This window comes from Equus quagga, chromosome 16 (assembly GCF_021613505.1).
Source record: "Equus quagga isolate Etosha38 chromosome 16, UCLA_HA_Equagga_1.0, whole genome shotgun sequence".
In the NCBI taxonomy this organism is placed as follows: Eukaryota; Metazoa; Chordata; class Mammalia; order Perissodactyla; family Equidae; genus Equus; species Equus quagga.
In genome coordinates this window covers 51,742,373-51,763,455 of record NC_060282.1, presented here as the reverse complement: position 1 = coordinate 51,763,455, position 21,083 = coordinate 51,742,373, and the positions used below count along the sequence as shown (strand labels likewise).

At 36.2% G+C, this 21,083-nt stretch overlaps 1 protein-coding gene across 1 annotated transcript in view; it reads left to right on the top strand.

Annotated features, from left to right (window-relative positions):
- The window catches only part of PXDNL (peroxidasin like), a 443,189-nt gene extending 423,502 nt beyond the window's left edge, over positions 1 to 19,687 (top strand). The window contains 3 exon segments of the mRNA XM_046641842.1: positions 18,659 to 18,722; positions 18,725 to 18,771; positions 19,556 to 19,687. Of these exon segments, the coding sequence (XP_046497798.1) occupies positions 18,659 to 18,722; positions 18,725 to 18,771; positions 19,556 to 19,687 (243 nt within the window).
- Positions 19,688 to 21,083: the final 1,396 nt, after the last annotated feature.

Sequence of the window (21,083 nt, the reverse complement as noted above, 5' to 3'; positions counted from 1 at the left end):
ACAGATGTTAACTCAGGGCCAATCTCCACCCCCTCCTCACCCCCCCAAAAAGAGCGAAGGACAATAAAAAGAATTAAGCTTTCAAGCCACAGAAAGACATGGAGGAAACTTAAATATACATTACTAAGTGAAAGAAGCCAATTTGAAAAAGCTACATACTGTATAATTTCAGCTATTAACATTTTGGAAAAGGCAAAACTATTCAGTAAAAAGCTTAGTGTTTGCCAGGTGTCGGTGGAGTGGATGGGGAGAAGGATTAACAGGTGTTGCACATGGGATTTGAGGGGGCCAGTGAAAGCTCTTCTGTATGGTACTGTAATGGTGGATACATGATATCATACATTTGGAAAAACCAATAGAACTCTACAACACAAAGAGTGAACCTTCTTGCCATAAATGACAAGATAAACTATGGACTCTAGTTAATAATAATGTATGAATATTTGTTAGTCAATTCTAACAATCTATCACATTAATGCAAGACATTAATAATAGTAGAAACTACAGATGGGAGAGAGGAAGTGATTTGGAACTCTATATTTTCTGTTCAATTTTTACGTAAGAAAAATTGTGTGAGAAATTTTTTGTAAGAGGTAAAGTGTACTAATTTTTTAAAAAATGAGCAAAAAATCTGAATAGACATTTCTACACTTGTCCAAATAAGATAAACAAAAGACCAACAAACACATGAAAATATACTAAATATCATTAATCATTAAAGAAATGTAAATTAAACCCACAATGAGAAAGCACTTCACACCTGCTAGGGTGGCTATAACTAAAAAGCAAAACAAAGCAGATAATAACGCTATACATTGCTGATGGGAAAGAGAAACGTTACAACTCCTTTGGAAAACTGTTCGCAGTTCCTCAATATGTTTAACATGGAGGATTATATGATTCGGCAATTGCACTTCTAGGTATGTACCTAAGAGAAATGAAAACAAAGATGGATGTGTCAACTTATATATGAATATTCATAGCAGTATTATTAAAAATAGCCAAAAAGTAGAGACAACACAAATATTTATCAACTAATTAAAAAATGTAGTACAATACAAAGGAATATTATTCAGCCATCAAAGAATCAAGTACTAATGTATGATACAACACGGAGGAATCTTAAAAACATTACGCTAACTGAAGGAGGCCACTCTGAGAAGACCATATACCTCATGATATAAAATGTCCAAAATAGACAAACCTACAGAGGTAGAAAGTATATTAGTAGTTGCCTAAACCTGGGGAAGTGAGGAGGGAAATGTGGAATGACTGATAATGCATATGAAGTTTCTTTTGCGGGTGATGAAATGTTCTGAAATTGGATTGTGATGATGGTTGCAGAACTTTGTGAATATACTAAAAACATTTGAAGGAGAGAATTTTATAGATTCTTTGGGGTTTTCAGCATAGACAACCACATCATCTGTGAATAAAGACAAATTCATGTCTTACTTTCCATCTATATACCATCTATTTTTTATTGCCTTACAGGATTAGCTAGAACTTCCAGTAAAAGTTTGAATAGAAGTGATGAGAGAGGAGAGTCTTGCTTTGTTCCCAGTTCTTTCTTTATAGGGTTTTTAAATTATTGATTTAATTTCTTTAATAGATATAAGGCTATTCAGGTTATCTATTTCTCCTTGTGTGAGTTTTGGTAAATTGTATCTTTAAAGGAATTGATCCATTCCACCCAAGCTATGAAATCTATGGGCCTAGAGTTGTTTGTAGTATTACTTTTATATCCTCTTAATGTTCATGAGATCAGTAGTGATGATCCCTCTTTCACTTATAATGTTGGTAATTTGTGTGTTTTCTATTTTTTCTTGGATAGTGACATTAGATATTTATAAATATTATTGATATTTTCAAAGAATTAGCTTTTGTTTTTATGTTTTTGGTATTCTATTTTATTGTTTTCTGTTATAAATTTTATGATGTCCTTTCTTCTCCATATTTTAGGCTTAATTTTTTCTTATTTCTCTAATTTCCTATGCAAATTAGATTGATTTAAGATAGAATAGATATCTATTCTATTTTTTATTTGCATTATTTTATTTTATGTTTTTATTAAGGTAACTGGTTTATAACATTATAAAAATTTCAGGTGTATATCATTATGCTTTGATTTCTGTGTATACTACATCATGTTCACCACCCAAAGACTAATTATCGTCCATCACCACACACATGTGCCCATTTATTCCTTTCACACTCTCCCTTTCCTCCATCCCTTCTGGTAACCACCAATCTAATCTCTATATCTGTTTGTTTGTTTTTTGTTGTTGTTGTTGCTTTTATTTTCCACATATGAGTGAAATCATGCAGTATTTGGCGTTCTCCATCTGACTTATTTCACTTAGCATAATACCCTCAAGGTCCAGATGTGTTGTTGCAAATGGCAAAATTTCATCTTTTTTATGGTTAAGTAGTATTCCAATGTAAATATACACCACATTTTCTTTATCCATTCATCCATTGATGGGCACTTAGGTTGTTTTCAAGTCTTGGCTATTGAGAATAATGCTGCAATGACCATGGTGTACAAATACCTTTTTAATTTAGTGTTTTTGTGTTCTTTGGATAAATACCCAGAAGTGGAATAGTTGGATCATATAGTGGTTCTATTCTTAATTTTTGAGGAATCATCGTACTGTTTTCTGTAGTGTCTGCATCAGTTTACATTTCCACCAGCAGTGAATGAGGATTCCCTTTTTTCCACATCCTCTCCAACACTTGCTATTTCTTGTTTTGTTAAATATAGCCAATCTAACAGGAATGAGGTGATCTCTCATTGTAGTTTTGATTTGCATTTCTATAATAATTGGTAATATTGAACAACTTTTCATGTGCCTGTTGGCCATCTGTACATATTCTTTAGAAAAATGTCTGTTCAGATCCTCTGCCCATTTTTAAATTGGATTGTTTGGTTTTTGTGGTTGAGTTGTGTGAGTTCTTTATATATTTTGGATATTAACCCCTTATCTGATATATGATTTGCAAATATTTTCTCCCAATTGTTAGGTTGTCTGTTCATTTCCTTGATGGTTTCCTCTGCTGTGAGGAAGCATTTTAGTTTGATGTAGTCCCATTTGTTTATTTTTTCTTTTGTTTCCCTTGCCTAGGGTGACATGGTATTCAAAAAAGATACTGCTAAGACCAAAGTCAAAGAGTGTATTGCCTATGTTTTCTTCCAGAAGTTTTATTGTTTCAAGTCTTGCATTCAAGTCTTTAATCCATTTTGAGTTAATTCTTGCATATGGTGTAAGATAGTGGTCTGCGTTCATTCTTTTGCAAATTGCTGTCCAGTTTTCCCAACACAGTTTATTGAACAGACTTTCCTTTCTCCACTCTATGTTCTTGGCTTCTTTGTTGAAAATGAGTTGACCATAGATGTGTGAGCTTATTTCTGTGCTTTTGAGTTTTTGTGCCAGTACCATGCTGTTTTGATTACTATAGCTTTGTAGCATATTTTGAAATCAGGGAGTATGATAACTCCAGCTTTATTCTTTTTCTTAGGATTGCTTTGGCCATTTGAGATCTTTTGTTGCTCCATATGAATTTTAGGATTCTTTGTTCTATTTCCATGAAAAAGGTCATTGAGACTTTGAAAGGTATTGCATTGCATCTGCAGATTGCTTTAGGAAGTATGGACATTTTAACTATGCTAATTCTTCTAATCCTTGAGAATGGAATATCTTTCCATTTCTTTGTGTCTTCTTCCATGTCTTTCAACATGTTTTATAGTTTTCAGTGTACAAATCTTTCACTTTTTGGTTAAATTTATTCCTAGATATGTTATTCTCTTTGTTGCAGTTATAAATCGGATTGCATTCTTGACGTCTCTTTTTGCTATTTCATTGTTAATGTATAGAAATACAACTGATTTTTGCATGTTGATTTTGTACCCTGCAACTTTACCATATTTGTTTATTATTTCTAATAGTTTTTTTGGTGGACTGTTTAGAGTTTTTATATATAAAATCATGTCATTGCAAATAGTTACAGTTTTATTTCTTCCTTTCCAATTGGAGTCTTTTAATTTCTTTTTCTTGCCTGATTGCTCTGGCCAGGACTTCCCATACTATGTTAAATAAGAGTGGTGAAAGAGGGCATCCTTTTCTTGTTACTGTTGTTACAGAGATAGTTTTCCATTTTTCACCACTGAGTGTAATGTTAGCTGTTGGTTTGTCATATATGGCCTTATTATGTTGAGGTACTTTCCCTCTACACCCATTTCATTAAAAGTTGTTATCATAAATGGACGCTGTGTCTTGTTGAATGCTTTCTCTGTGTCTATTGAGGTTTTCATGTGATCTTTAATCTTCATTCTGTTAATGTGGTGTATCACATTGGTTGATTTATGGATCTTGAAACATCCCTGCATCCCTGGAATAAATTCCACTTGATTGTGGTGTACAATCCTCTTAATGTATTGTTATATTTGATTTGCTAGTATTTTCCTGATGACTTTTGCATCTATGCTCATCAGTGATATTGGCCTGTAATTTTCTTTTCCTCTATTTTCCATGTCTGGTTTTGATATCAAGGTAATGTTGACTTTATAGAATGAGTTAGGAAGCATTCCCTCCTCTTCGATTTTTGCAAGAGTTTGGAAAGGGTAGGTATTAAATCTTCTTTGAATGTTTGGGTAGAGTTCACTGCGGAAGTCATTTGACTATGGTCTGTTTTTTGGGAGGTTTTTGATTACTGTTTTGATCTCCTTACTAATGATCTGTCTATTCAGATTGTCTGTTTCTTCTTGATTGGGTTTTGGAGGGTTGTATGATTCTAAGAATTTATCCATTTCTCCTAGATTATCCAATTTGTTGGTGTATAGCTGTTCATAGTATTCTTTTATAATCCTTTGTATTTCTGTATTGTCCATCGTAATTTTTCCTCTTTTGTTTCTGATTTTATTTATTTGAGCCTTCTTTCTCTTTGTCTTGGTGAGTCTAGCTAAAGATTTGTCAATTTTGTTTATCTTTTCAAATAACTAGCTCTTAGTTTCATTGGTCTTTTCTGTTGTTTTTCTAGTCTCTATTTCACTTATTCCTGCTCTGATTTTTATTGATCCTTTCTTCTGCTGACTTTATTCTTTGCTTGTTCTTCTTTTTTCTAATTCCTTTAGGAATTGTTATTATATATAACATTATATATTATATATTATATATTATTATTATATATTATATATTATTATTATATTATATATATTATAATAATAAATGTATTGTTAGATTGCTTATTTAAGATTTTTCTCATTTCTCTAGGTAGGTCTGTAATAATACAAACTTCACTCTTGGTACTGCTTTTGCTGTATCCCACATATTTTGGTATGCCATATTTTCATTTTCATTTGTCTTCAGATTTTTTTTATTTCTTCTTTGATTTCTTTGACCCAATACTTGTTCAGTAGCATTTTGTTTAATCTCCATGTCGTTGTTGCCTTTCAAGTTTTCTTATTGTAGTTGATTTCTATTTTCATACCATTGTGGACAGAAAAGATACCTGGTATAATTTCAATCTTCTTAAATTTATTGAGACTTGCTTTGTGGCCTAAAGTGTGATCTATCCTCAAGAAATTTCCATGTGCATTACAAAAGAAGTGTATTCTGCAACTTTTGGATGGAATGTTCTGTATATATCTACTAAGTCCATCTGTGCTAACATGTCATTTAAGGCCGATGTTTCCTTATTGGTTTTCTGTCTGGATAATGTATCCATTGATGTAGCGGGGTGTTAAAGTCCTCTACTATAACTGTATTACTGTCAATTTCTCCCTTTATGTCTGTTAATAATTGCTTCATGTATTTAAGTGCTCCTATATTGGTCGTATAGATATTTACATGTGTTATGTCCTCCTGTTGGATTGTTGCTTTTATCTTTGGGTAATGCCCTTCTTTGTCTCTTGTTACAGTTTTTGTTTTAAGGTCTGTTTTGTCTGATATAAGTATTGTTACCCCAGTTTTCTTTTTGTTTCCATTTGCTTGCAGTACCTTTCTCCATCCTTTACTTTCAATTTGTGAGTGTCTTTAGGTCTAAGGTGTGTCCCTTATATGCAGCATAGTTGTGTGTCTTGCTCTTTTTTATCCATTCAGCCACCCTATGTCTTTTGGTTGGAGTATTTAGTCCATTGAGATTTAAAGTAGTTATTGATAAGCATGTGCTTCTTGACATCTTGTTACTTTTTTCCTGGATGTTTCCTCTCCCTTCCTTTTTTCTTCTCTTGTTCTCTCACCTGTGATTAATGACTTCCTTTAGTTGGTTATGTTTGGGCTCCTTTCTGTTTATTTTTTGTGTATTTATCATAGGTTTTTGGTTTGTGATTACCATGGTGTTCTTATATAATAACCTAAGTGAATAGCAATCTATGTTAACTCAATGGTCTCTTAAATTTGACCTCTTACTAAAAGCCCTACACTTTTACTGCCCTCCCACCACGTTTTATGTTTTTGATATTTTATCACTTTTATTTTTGTGTTTCCCTTAACCTCTTATCACAGAAATAGATATTTTTAGTACTTTTGTCTTTTGACTTTCATAGTAGCTTTTTAGGTGGTTAATCCGCTATCTTTATTGTATATTTGCCTTTACCATTGTTATTTTTTCTTTGATAATTTTCTCATTTTTATTTGTGGTCTCTTCTTTTTCACTTAAATAAGTCCCTTTAACATATCCTGTAAGGCCAGTTTACTGGTGATGAACTCCCCTAGTTTTTGCTTGTCTAGAAAACTCTACCTCTCCTTCCATTCTGAATGATAATCTGCTGAGTGGAGTTTTCCTGGTTGTAGTTTTTTCCTTTCAGCACTTTGAATATTTCATGTCACTCCCTTCTAACCTGTAAGGTTTCTGCTGAGACATCAGCTGATAGTCATATAGGATTTCCTTTGTATGTAATTTTTGTGTGTCTCTTGCAACTTTTAGGATTCTTTCTTTATCTTTAATTCTTGACATTTAAATATAATGTTTCTTGGTGTGGGCCTCTTTGGGTTCATTTTGTTTGGTACTTTCTGTAGGTGGATGTCTGTTACCTTCCTCAGGTTAGGGAAGTTTTCAGCTACTATTTCTTCAAATAAGTGCTCTTTCTCTTTGTCTCTCTCTTCTCCTTCTGGGGCATCCATAATATGGATGTCAGTACACTTGATGTTGACCCATAGGTCCCGTAGACTGTCCTGGTTCTTTTAAATTCTTTTTTCTTTTTTATATCTGGCTTGGATGATTTCCTCTACTCTTTCATCCAGATCACTGATCTTTTCTTCTGTGTTATCTACTCTGCTATCAAGTCCCTCTCGTATATTTTACATTTCCATGATTGTATTCTTCAGTTCTGATTGGTTCTTTATTATATTTTCCAATTCTTTGTTGAGGTTCTCACTGTGTTCATCTATTCTTTTCCTAAGATCAGTGAACACCCTTATGACTCTCAGTTTGTATTTTTTGTCAGGTAGATTGTTTATCTGTTTCATGGTTCCTTTTCTGAGGATTTGTCCTTTTCCCTTATTTGGAACATATTCCTTTGTCTCCTCATTTTGCCTACCTCTCTGTGTTTATATCTATGTATTAGATAGGTCAGCTGCATCTCCCAATCTTGGAAATGTGGCATTAGGTAAGAGATGGCTTATGGAGCCTAGCAATGTGCTTCCCTCTTGTCACGCATGCCAAAGTTCCAGGAGTGTCCCCCATGTGGGCTGTGTGCGCCCTTCTGTTGTGGTGGAGCTCCTTTGCTGCAGATGCATGGATAGGCTAAGCTGGCCCCCAAGCTGGCTGGTTGTAAGGTTCTGCCATGTGCATCTGCTGTGGTCACTTTATTGGGTGGGGCAAGCCCCAGCATAGTTGGCTGTTATGTCTAATATCACACAACTGCTGCTGTCTTTCTGTTTAGTGAGTCAGACCCAAGTGTGGCTGGTTGCTAGGCTCAGGGGCTCACAATTGCTGCAGGCTTCCGGTGAAGCTGCCTGCAGTGTGCAGCTGTTTTCAGCTCTCTTTTCAGTGGGGCTGGCCCCTGGCCTTTTATGGCTGTGCTGCCTTTGGTACACAGCTGCTTCAGAAGCAGCAAATTGGTGTAGCTGGTTCCAAGTGCCTGGAAGGTGGAGAAGATCCCCCTGTGGCTGTTTGCAATGGCCAATAGCACAAGTCTGCTGCAGGCCTGCAATCTATGCTGTCTATGGGCCCACATGCCACCAACGTGGGCCTGCATGCAAACCCCACTGACACAAACCCACTCATCCAACCACAGAGATTCCACATACCCCACAAGTTGTCTGTGGGCTTGAGGTATGTAGGGCCGTTCCCTGCAGTGGGCTGCCTGCCTTGGCTGGCTGCTCAGTTGCCTTGGGTGCTGTAGTGGGTGGGGCAGACAACTGTGCTAACTGGCTAGAGGAAAGAATCAAATGGTGGCTGCCAGCATCTGTGTCAGCATGACTGAACTAAGCAATAATAACAGCTCCTGCCAGTGTCTCAGCCCCTGGAGGTGATGGGCCAAGCTGCCTCCTGCCTCTCCAAGATGCAATCTGAGCTTAATAAGGGAGTCATTTTTTTAACAATGAACTATGGACTTTTCTATGTGGTGTTTTTGTGCTGGTTTCTGAATTGGATGAATGTGTGCATGGTTTAAGGAGCAGATTTTACTTTCACTGAAGTTCTACAGTTTTCCTGAGCATATTCCCCATTGTTTTTCAAAGCCAGCAGAGGCAGGTATTTTGTGATGTTGCCTCAGCTGTGCTGAATCTAAGGGCTGTGATGCCTATTGTGGAATACAGATCTCCTGCATCTCTGGGAAAATCTCCGTACCTTTGAGATTTCTCCCAGCTGTGAAGCACTGTAGCTAGAGTGTGGTTTTTCCCTCATTGGAGCTGTGTTTCTGCCTCTTCCATCCCATCTGTGTTGCCCCTTGTTGTAGGGGTTCTTTTTATCCAGTTTCCAGATCTCTCTCAGAGGCAATTGTTCCACAGGTAGTTTTAGATTTGTTGTGTCCGTGGGAGGAGGTGAATTCAGGTTCTCCTACACTGCCATCTTCCATCTTCCAAACTCTTTACCTATAAAGTAACTCCAAATGAGAGAAGACTACCATGTAGAGCCACACAGGAGTCTGCACCTGGGGGGAGGGTAATCGCCTATTCTTTTACACTTGTTTAAGGTTGCTTTATGGTCCAGAATTTCATCTATCTTCTTCTTCTTTTTTCTTTTGGTGAGGAAGATTGGCCTTGAGCTAACACCTGTTGCCAATCTCCCTCTTTATTGCTTGAAGAAGATTGGCCCTGAGATAACATCTGTGCCCATCTTCCTTTATTTTGTATGTGGGTTGCTGCCACAGCATGGCTCGATGAGTGGAGTATGTCCATGCTTGGGATCCAAACCCATGAACCCTTGGCTACTGAAGCAGAGTGCACCAAACTTAACCACAATGCCACTGGGATGGCCCTCAGAATTTCATCTGTCTTGATGAAAGTTTCATACTCTTTGGGACTCAGTTGGGTCTCTCCTCAAGCTTTTAAATTTTGAGAATCAGACTAAAGGAACACCCCTATCTGGAATATACTTGTCTTGGCAGCAGGAAAAGAGAAATTCTAGGACTGGTGTTTACACCCACATTAGTTCTGCCATGTGCTATTGGCAGGGCAAGTTATGGAGCAAAATTTGATGGCACTGGGACAGAGGTATACTACTCCCAGAGAAAATGACCAGAATGGTCCACAGAGAAAGGCCCAGTGGAGAGCACCATTGAATTTTCTGAACAAAACAATACAATCTACCACAGGCCACTTCCAATACGGGAAACTGTGGTGACAAAATTGAGTGGACCTCAGGAGCAATGACCACTTAATGAGACTGATCTAAATTCAGTCAAATATTCCAGTAAATACTTGTGGTTTGTTATAAATTGTGATTAATGAATTTTAGATTCAAGTAACATTTTAGTGTATTCTCTAAAAAGGAATACTACCTTTTAAAGGGCATACTTTTCTCTGGATGAGTTTTGCAAAAATTACAAGTTCTTAGGTCATTTACCTTTCTGATTGGGTCTGTGAGGGGCTTTAAGAGTTAGATTTTCTTAAGCAAATCTCCAGAATTGCTCTTTCACTTAAGAGAAAAAAAAATAATTGTGAAGAATGCATCTGGAGAGCCTCTAAGGAGAGCTGTCTTAGTCTGCTAGGGCTGCTGTTACAAGGTGCCAGAAACTGGACAGCTTAAACAACAGAAATGTATTGACTGACAGTTCTGGAGGTTGGAATTCCATGATCAAGGTGTCAGCAGGGTTGGTTCCTTCTAAGAGTGGTAAAGGAGTATCTGTTCTATGTCTTTCCCCTAGCTTCTGGTGGTTTTCTGGGAATCTTTGGCATTCCTTGTCTTGTAGATCTCTGCATTCATCTTCATATGGTGTTCTCCCTGTGTGTGTCTATATCCAAATTTCCCCCTTTTGATGAAGACATCAGTCATATTGGATTAGGAGCCCACCCTATTCCAGTATGACTTCATTTTAACTAATTACATATGCAGTGACCCTATTTCCAAATAATATCACATTCTGAGGTTCTGGGGGTTAGAACTTTAAGGTACAAATTTGGGGGGGACACCACTCAATCCATAACAGGAAACATTCAAATAAGGATCCTACTAGAATGAAGGTCAACAATGACATTGTTGTCAGTATTGTCTGCTTTGATGAAACAGCTACTTTGTGGAGAATGCAATAATGTGATGTGGTGAGTTAGCTTTTGATTAAGTTATTAAATTTGCACATGAAGTTAATAAATCGTGTAGAACAGTAATTTTGGATAAATTAAGTAAAAATTTTACATAAAAACAGTGTATGATGAAGATTCTGCTTCTGGAAAGATAGAGAAGATATAGTTTTGCCTATTTCTTATAGTATGTACAACTAAAAATCTTGGACATCGTATACAAAATAAACATAAGAAGACTCAGCATGGTGTAGAGAAGAAAGCAAACTGGGGAAGGACCTTGAGGCCCAAGGAACAATATGATGTTGAGTTTCTTGGTTTTTTGTCTTTTTATCTTTTTATCATGTAACCTAGTTTGGAACTGAATAACCTGGGTACCTCGAAATGACAAGTATAGGAAAAAAAGTCCCAATAAAAACTTACTCTCTAGGCAAAAGACCAGGAAAAGGGCAGCTTACCAATAGAGAAAAATTTTGGACAATAACTACCTTACCCCAGCCAAACACCACAGACTAAATCGTGGCCCCACTAGCAATACCACCAGCAAAGGCCCAATGAGGAGTCCAGACTTCCATCCACTCCAGGTTGTACTGAAGCATCTTAACTCCTCCATGAGGTTAAGTGTCATAAAAGACCAAGTAAGGAACTAGGATCTTCATCCCTGTCAGGAGATTGCAGTCAAAAGCAGTGGAAGTCATGTGGGGAGCTTACACTTGTACCCTTCCTCAGCAGTAATGAAGCACCCCTCTCCTTACCCACTGAGGTGGTTCAGAGGCGGCCTAGTAGACAGTGAGGACTTTCACCACTTCCCAGTGGTGATGAGACCACCTTTTCCCCTCTCCACTCTGTGGTGTTAGTGGAGGCCATGTGAGGAGCAGTAACAATGAACCCATATCTCCCAGCCAGGAAAGTATAAGTGGAGGTCCAACAGGGAGCCAGAACTCCCAAATCCACTGAGTAGGAATGAAGAGAACTGTCTTGAGTGTCAACAAAGGCCGAGTGGGGAACCTAGACTTCTACGCCTACAAGGCAGCAATGATGTGGTTCCCTCCTTCTCCTGCTAGAGCACTTTCAGAGGAAAACACCTAAAGCATAAGGTTTAAATACATCCAAAATCTCATACTATAACACTCAATGTTTCAATAAAAATTATTAATCATACCAAGAACCAGGAAGATCTCAAATGGAATGAAAAAAGACAGTTAAAGGATTCCAACACTCAAGTGACAGAGATGTTACAATTATCTGACAGAGATTGTAACGCAGCTATCAAAAATGCCTCAATAAGCAATTTCAAATATATTGGAAGCAAATGAAAAATAGAAAGTGGCAGCAAAGGAATAGAATACAGAAAAAAGAACCTAATGGAAATTTTAGAACTAAAAACTACAGTAACAGAAATAGAAAAGGTCAGTGGATGGGCTCAACTGTAGAATAAAAGACAGAGAAAGAATCAGTGAACTGGAAGCCAGAAGACAAGAAATCACACAGTCTAAACAATAGAGAGAACACAAACTTAAAAAAAAGTGAGCAGAGCCTGAGAGACTTGTGAGACTACTGAAAAAATTAAACATCCATGTCATCAGAGTCCTAGAAGGGGAGAAGAAAGAGGGTGAGTGTAGCTCCAAGTAAATTCACAGTAAGACACCAGGACCCATCACAGCCAAACTTCTGAAAACAAAAAATTTTTTTTAAAATTTGAAAGCAGTGAAAGAATAACACCTTACCTATAGGGAGAGAATAGAATGGCAGCAGATTTCTCATCAGAAACTTTGTAGGCCAGAAAGAAGTATTTTTCAGTGCACGAAGATTTTTCACAGTATTTTTCAAGCACAGAAAGAACTACTAATCTGGAATCCTTGTCCAGGGAAAATATCCTTCAGGAATGAAGGGGAAATCAAGACGTTCTCAGATGAAGGAAAACGAAGAGAATTTGTCACCATCAGATTTACCTTAAAGAACACCTAAGGGAAATTTCTAAACAGAAAGGCAAAGTAGAAGGAATATTAGAACATTAGAAAGAAAGAAAGGACATGGTAAGCAAAAAATATGAATGAATGCAATGGACTTGCATTTTCCTCTTGAGTTTTCTAAATTATATTTGGCAGTTTTAAGCAAAAATTATAACCCTCTGATATGGTTCTAAGCATATATAGAGATAATATTTAAGGATATTATATTATATATGGAGGAAAGTAAAGGGATATAATAAGAGGTAAGATTTGTATACTTCACTGTGGTAAAATGATGACACAAATAGTCTTTTATAACTTACATGTATATAATATAATAATAATTAGGGAAACAGCTACAAAAGCTATACAAAAAGATACACTCAAAAACACCATAGATAAAATGCAATTCTAATAAATGTTCCAGTAACCCACAGGGAGTCAGAGAAGACAGAGAAATGAAAAACAGAGACAACAAATGGAAAACAAGGAATAAGTTGGTATATTTAAGCTCTAACATATCAGTAATCATAGTAACTGTAAATGTTCTAAATATACCAAATAAAAGACAGATATTAACAAACTTGATTAAAAAAACAGGACCCAATTGTATGCAGTCTGCAAGAAACTGACTTCAAATATAATAATATAGTAAGACTGAAAGTAAAAAGGTATATAAAAATATATATCCTGCAAATATTAATCAAAAGAATGCAGAAGTGACTAAATTAATATTAGATAAAATAGATTTCAGAGAAAAGAAATTTACAGAAGACAGAAAGGGACATTATGTCATAATAAAAGGACCAACCACCAAGAAGACAAATTTTAAATGTACAGGTACTGATCAGCAGAACTGCAAAATATATGAAGCAAAAACTAATGGAACTGAATGGAGAAATAGACAAATCTATTATAGTTCAAAATTTCAACATCCCTCTCTCAACAATAGAGACAACATCTAAAAAGAAAAGTAAGCAAGATTTGGAAGAATGCAAAAATACCTTCAAATAACAGGATCTAACTGACATTCAAACAACAGAATGCTCCCTCTTATCAAGTGCCCACTTCAAGTACAGGGATACCTCAGAGATATTATGGATTTGGTTCCAGACCACTGCAATAAAGTGAATATCACAATAAAGTGAGTCATGCAAAGTTTTTGGTTTTCCAGTGCATATAAAAGTTATGTTTATATTATACTGTAGTCTATTAAATGTGAAATAGTGTTATGTCTAAAAAAACAACATACCTTAATTAAAAAAAGTTTTATTGGTAAAAAAAATGCTAGCCATCATTTCAGCCTTAAGGGAGTCATAAGGTTTTTTGCTAGTGGAGGGTCTTGCATTGATGGCTGCTCATTGATCAGGATAGTAGTTGCTGAAGATTGGGGTGGCTGTGGCAATTGCTTAAACTTAGACAACAACGAAGTTTGCCACATCCATTGACTCTTTCTCTACACGAATGATTTCTCTGTAGCATGCAATGCTGTTGGATATGACCCACAGTAGAACTTTTCAAAATTGAAGTCATTCCCGTCAAATCCTGTCACTGCTTTATCCCCTAAGTTTATGTAACATTCTAAATCCTTTGTTGTCATTTCAACTGTTTCACAGCATCTTCACCAGGAGTAGATTTCATCTCAATAAATTGCATTCTTTGCTCATCTATAAGAAGCAACTCCTCATCCATTAAAGTTTTATCGTGAGATTGCAGTAATTCAACCACCTCTTCAGACTTCATTTCTAATTCTAGTTCTCTTGCTATTTTTACCACATCTGCAGTTAGTACCTCCACTGAAGTCTTGAACCCCTCAAAGTCATCCATGAGGGTTGGAATCAACTTCTTTCAAACTCCTGTTAATGTTGATATTTTGACCTCTTCCCACAATCATGAATGTTCTTAATGGCATCCATAATGATGAATCTTTTCCAGAAGGTTTTCAATTCACATTGCCCAGATCCATCAGAGGAATCACTATCTATGGCAGCTATAGCCTTAGAAAATGTATTTCTTAAGTAATAAGTCTTGAAAGTTGAAATTACTCCTTGATCCATGGGCTGCTGAATGGATGTCATGTTAGCATGCATGGAAACAACATTAATCTTGTTGTATATCTCCACCAGAGCTCTTGGGTGATCAGGTGCACTGTCAATGAGCAGTAATATTTTGAAAGAAATGTTTTTTCCTTAGCAGTAGGTCTCAACGGTGGGCTTAAATATTCAGTAAACCAAGTTGTAAACAGATATGCTGTCATCCAGGCTTTGTTCTTCCCTTTATAGAGCACAGGTAGAGTAGCTTTAGCACGATTTTTAAGGGCCCTAGGATTTTCAGGATGGTAAATGAGCATTGGCTTCAACATAAAGTCACCAGATGCAGTAGTCCCTAACAAGAGAGTCAGCCTGTCCTTTGAAGCTTTGAAGCCAGGCAATGATTTTTCCACTTCACCCATGAAAGTCCTAGACAGCATCTTCTTCAAATACAAGGCTGTTTTGTCTACATTGAAAATCTGTTGTTTAGTGTAGCCACCTACGTTAATTATCTTAGGTAGATCTTCTGGATAACTTGCTGTAGCTTCTATATCAGTATTTGCTGGTTCACCTTGCACTTTTATATTATGGAGATGGCATCTTTACTTAAACCTCATGAACCGACCTCTGCTAGCTTCGAACTTTTCTTCTGCAGCTTCCTCACCTCTCTCAGCCTTCACAGAACTGAAAAAAGTTAGGGTCTTGCTCTGGATGAGCTTTTGGCTTAAAGGAATGCTGTTCTTGGTTTGATCTTCTATCCAGGCCACTGACACTTTCTTCATATAAGCAATAAGCCTGTTTTGCTTTCTTATCATTTGTGTGTTCGCTGGAGTAGCACTTTTCATATCCTTCAAGAACTTTTCCTTTGCATTCACAACTTGGCTAACTGGTGCAAGAGACCTAGCTTTCAGCCTATCTCAGTTTTCAACATATCTTCCTCACTAAGTTCATTCCTCTCTAGCTTTTGATTGAAAGTGAGAGATGTGTGACTCTTCCTTTCATTTGAACACTCAGTGGCCATTGTAGGGCTATTAAGTGGCCTAATTTCAATATCGTTGTGTCTCAGGGAATAGGGAGGCCGATGGAGGGGGAGTGAGATGTCAGAACACACACAATCATTATCGATTAAGTTCACCTTCTTATATGGGTGAGGTTTGTGGCGCCCCAAAACAACTACAATAGTAACATCAAAGATCACTGATCACCATAAACAAATACAATAATAATGAAAAATTTGAAATATTGTGAGAACTACCAAAATGTGACACAGAAACATGAGATATATGCAAATACTTTTGGAAAAATGGCAGCGATGGACTTACTTGATGCAGGGAACCACTAGCCTTCTATCTGTAAAAAACACAAGATCTGTGAAGCACAATAAAGCAGAACACAATAAAGCAAGGTTTGCCTATATCAAGAAGGACCACAATCTGGGTCATTAAAGAGACCTATTAAATTTAATAAAATTCAAGTCATATAGAGCGTGTTCTTTGACCACAATGAAATAAAACTAGAAATAACAGGAAGATGACAGTAGGACAATAGTCAAATATTTAGAAACTAAACAACACACTTTTGAATAGCCCATGAGTCAAAGAGGAAGTCTTAAGGGAAATTAAAAAAATATGTTAAACTCAGTGAAAATGAAGCATAAATTAACATAAAGCAAACAGAGAGGGAAATTTATAGCCCCAAATGCATACATTAGAAAAGAGAGAAAGTCTCTCAAATCAATAATCTAAGCTTCTACCTCAAGAATCCAGAAAAGTAAGAATAGAATAAACTCAAGGCAAGCAGAAAAAAGGAAACATCTACATACATAAATTTGACAACTTTGATCAAGTGGACCAATTCCTTGAAAAACACAAACTACCACAATTCACTCCATCTGAAATTGGTAATTTGAATAGCTCTATAATTCAAAGAAATTGAATTAGTAATTTTTTAAAAATCTCCTTCAAAATCTCTATGGATAGATGGTTTCACCGGAGCATTCTACTAAACCTTTAAAGAAAAATTAACACTAATTTTCCAGAAATAGCAGAGGAAAGAATACTTCTTCATTCATTTTTGAAGATAGTATTACTCTTACACTACAACCAGGCAAAGATAGTACAAAAGAAAGAAAACCATAGGCCAATATCCTTCATTAATATGGGTTCAAAAACCTTTAATAATATATTGGCAAATAGAATATAGAAATATGTAAGAAGAATTTTACAACATAATTAAATTGGGTTTATTCCAGGAATTTAAGGCTGTTTTAATATTTAAAAATCAATCAACATAATCCACTATATTAACAGGCTAAATGGTGAAGGTTGAAAGCTTTTCCCCTAATATTGCACAGTCAGGATGTCCATTCTCACCACTCTTATGTGTTGGAAGTTCTTGCCAGTGCAATAAGGCAAGAAAACGAAAAAATAAAATTATTTTCAGATGATATAGTTACCTTTGTAAAACATCATAAAGAATCTACCAAACAACTCCTAATTAATAAGCAAGTTCATCAAGGTCACAGGATACAAGGTACACAAGCTAAACATACAAAAATGAATTGTATTTCTATATACCAGCAATGAACACATGGAAGGATAGGGAAATGAATGTTATAGTCCAGCACGGTCTATAACTACCTACCAAACATCCTTTTATTCTCAAGACTTTGTAATTAAGTCCAGAACGAAACTTCATCATGTGCTATAGCTCTTATATTTATGGTACGTAAAAGATTCTCAGGTTATTTCCTTTCTTAAAGAGTTCCTTTGTCATTTCATTAAAATTTGAAAATATTTTATTGCTCTAAGTGCCTGAAGTTTACAATAGATGTGTTGCTGTCGTTTATTTTGCTTTTCTATACTTTTCTCTTTGAAGACAGAAGTTACTACCTGAATATCTTTTGCATACTTTAGAACCACCTTTACTCTTTTTTATTTTGAGGGGATTTATTCAACTTTACTAATGTTTTTCCATTTCCCCAGTATTTTTAGGAATAAAAGATTTCTTTCCTCTTAGTCTTTTAGGCTATAATCACTAGAATCTTCAGAGATTTTTGTGATTTTCATTCCCCACACCCATGAACCAACTGAGGCAGTGGATAATTTGGTCCACATCTAGTCATTGTAAAACCCTATCATTTCTGCCTCTATCACAAATTTTAATTTATGCCATCATCCTCTCTATTCTCCTGCTCACGTAAAGCAGGGATCAAGTCTTTTTAGTTCATTAGTGTTTAGCCGGTACATATTAGGTACTTAATATTCCTATTAGATAATGAATAAATTAATAAACAATAGATGCCCCTTGCCAAGTGTAGGTACTTTAATACTAAATTACCTCCAAGAGCCGATCCTGCTGTCCTACCTCAACCCACATGTGGTAAAATATTTTATAGAATCAAAATTTTTTTACATCAAGATTTTTTGCTACCTCAATGAAGTCCAAGTTCATGGATATTCGTGGCTCTTTAAGACATAGTCTTAACCCATATTTTTATCTAATTTCCAAATAATCCTTTTCATATGTTTTATGTTCTATACAAATTGTAATGCTCAGTGTTCACCGTCCCTTCTTTTTAACTTATTTTGCACAGTTTTCCTTCAGCTGAAATGTACTGTGTCTTTCCACCCACACACCCATGTGCTTACTCCCGTAACCAAATACCACTTTTATTCATGCCTAGCTCAAGTACCACCTAAATCATAAATTCTTCCTTTTCCTTCCGTTTCCTTTATAAATTCACTGTTCAGATAGTAAATCCATTTCTAATATTTTGCTACATATGGGGACCAGTTTATTAGCTTAGACACTGAATGAGCCAGATTCATTAAGTTTTGGTTAACAATGTCAAGAAAAATCATGTTGGCTTTGAAGTTTCTTTTGCCTTCCACGTGTATGCTTCCAGAATAGAGCACTTCATCAAACCATGTTATTTATCAGATGTTGCTCCTGTTTCAATTCCCACTTCCCTTTCCTTCCCATCCTCTTTTAGATAAACAAGTTGGAGGCACGCCTTGGGCAGGCAGGCCGTATAGATGATAAAGGCATTCGGAGAAGGACAGTGAGCAGTGGATGAAAGAAGACTGCGTTAACTGTCCCTGTAGGGTATGTGCTGCTAGAAGGTTTCCCACCTTCCTCCTACTGTTTTACTTCCGCCAGCCTGCCAGTTGAGAAATACCTGAAGTATTCAAAAAAGGGAACAAATATGCTTTTCGTAATGCATTCTAGGCATATTTTTAAGGTCAGGCTATTTATGTGAGATTTCAAGATTTCTGATTATTGATGAAAATATAACTACTACCTAATGGGTATGTGCCAGATACCATGTGGGCTTTTCACATTGTCACCAACAAATGAGAGAACTGAGGCTCAAGAAGTTTTTGGAACAGTGCTCAAACTCACACAAGTAAACTGAGGCAGAACTGGAGCTTGAATTCATTTCATTGTTCCCTGTTCAGGCTTGTTACAAACATTGCCTGAAAGCACGTGGTAAACTACACAGTTCTATGTAAATATTAAAAGCTGTTATCATGGTATCTACTAAAAGAAAAAGGCCCAGTTTTTATTTGATTATCTTTTTGAACAGAGCTGAGTCTGCTCCGGCGTCCCTCCCCCCAGTGAAGTACCTGAGCTTCCTCCTGTGTGCCGTACCCCATACCTTATGGTGTGGGAGGCCACATTGCACAGGTCAGCACTTCTAACCTCACTTTATCCTTCAAATGAGTAGAAATAAAGAATTAATAGGAGCTACATGTAAAGATTAGCTCCTACCATGAGTAATTTTTATTGAATTGAAATAACCTATCGGATTATGTATTATAAAAAATCTTTTTAAAAGGTAATTTCACTGTGAGAAACATGGGGATAATCTTTGAATGTTGCCTTTCAGCATGGCCAGGTTACGTGTACGTTGGAGATTTGTCCCCTGGCTCCGTGTTCCAGTCTTGAATTGGTAAAAGGAAACTGCTGTCCAGTTTGCAGAGACCCAGGACTGCCAGCTGACTCTCCAGAGAAACCCTAATCGGTGTCACCTGACATTGAGCCCTAAATGGGGGATTTCTCAGGAAAAGGCAGCCAGGCACTTAGTACTTCAGCACTTTTAATCTGTAGTCACACTGATTTAAATCGCTCTGATTTAAAACTAATTCAGTTCATCTAAGCCTTCAACATACTGCAGATCTTTTATCTTTTCATTTTGTAACACTCCTTGAGATAATGCAAAATCAAAGGCTGTCAAGTGTATAGGGATTACTTTATCTTAAGAAATATTTCTTGTTGTAGCTACCAGTTTTATATACAATATGTGGAAATACATAGAAGATCATGTAATAGTTCTTAAAAATCTGAGTATTCTGGAAAATCTGTCATTTCAAAATTGACAGAGATCTCATTATCTCCAGGAATTTTGAAAGAATGGGTTTTGCATTTAGAGGAAACATCTGAAAAGATCTGTGGTAAATTTGGCCCAATACGTAACGCTGTTCTCCTCCCTCCACTCCCTTCTTTCAGACGTAGAACCCAGGCAACTGTCAGATTTTGCTGGGAAGGCACTTCTCTTAATCTTCCGGAACATTAAGGAAAAGCCAGTGAAACACTGTCACTATTCTAGGGAGCTTGCCAGTTTTGCATTTGGCTGGAAAACACAAACTGGGTGAGGGAATGAGACTTCAAAGCAGAGTTGCTCAATATCTGCCTTTCACTCACTTGTCATTATCACTCGTGAGATGTCAAAATTGAAATTTGTCAAATCTGAAATTCAGTAGCAATCTGAATTTACTATCAGAAAAATTGAAAATGTTTTTGGACTTTAACAAAAGATGTTGCTATGGAGATCTTATAATTTCAGCACCCTGTTATAGTATTTAAAATACAACCCCATAGACAGCAGGCTTATTTATACTCAGAATTGAATATCAAGTATATTAGGTGATTTTCACTTAATATTAGGTAAGTGCTTTTAAAATACGATATAAATGTGTGCACCTGTATGCGGGGGTTTGTGGAAGTTGTTGATAGATTTCCTTAAAAAATTCTTTGCTATAAACCTTTTGAGGAAAGACTTCACACAGTGTCCTGCCAAGATGGGTTCTCAGGGAGATGCCCAACTGTTTCCTAATTACAAAATAAGCTTTTAAAAACTGGTGTAATCTCCCAATATTTAGAGTTATTGTGTAAGATGCAGTATTAGTTTTAATCAAAATATTCCCATGGTTTTGGTCTTATGAGTGAGAAAAGATGATTCGGAGTTTGATAATATACCGCATTATTTTTAAATGTGTTTGTGATTCCCTCCCAAGATCAAAATAATTTTTACTAAAACTTTTTGAGGACAAATCTTAATATGTCCTAAATTTTGATATTTAATGCCTTTTTAAATCCAAAATAATTTGTAATTATATTAAGTTTTGAACGATAAA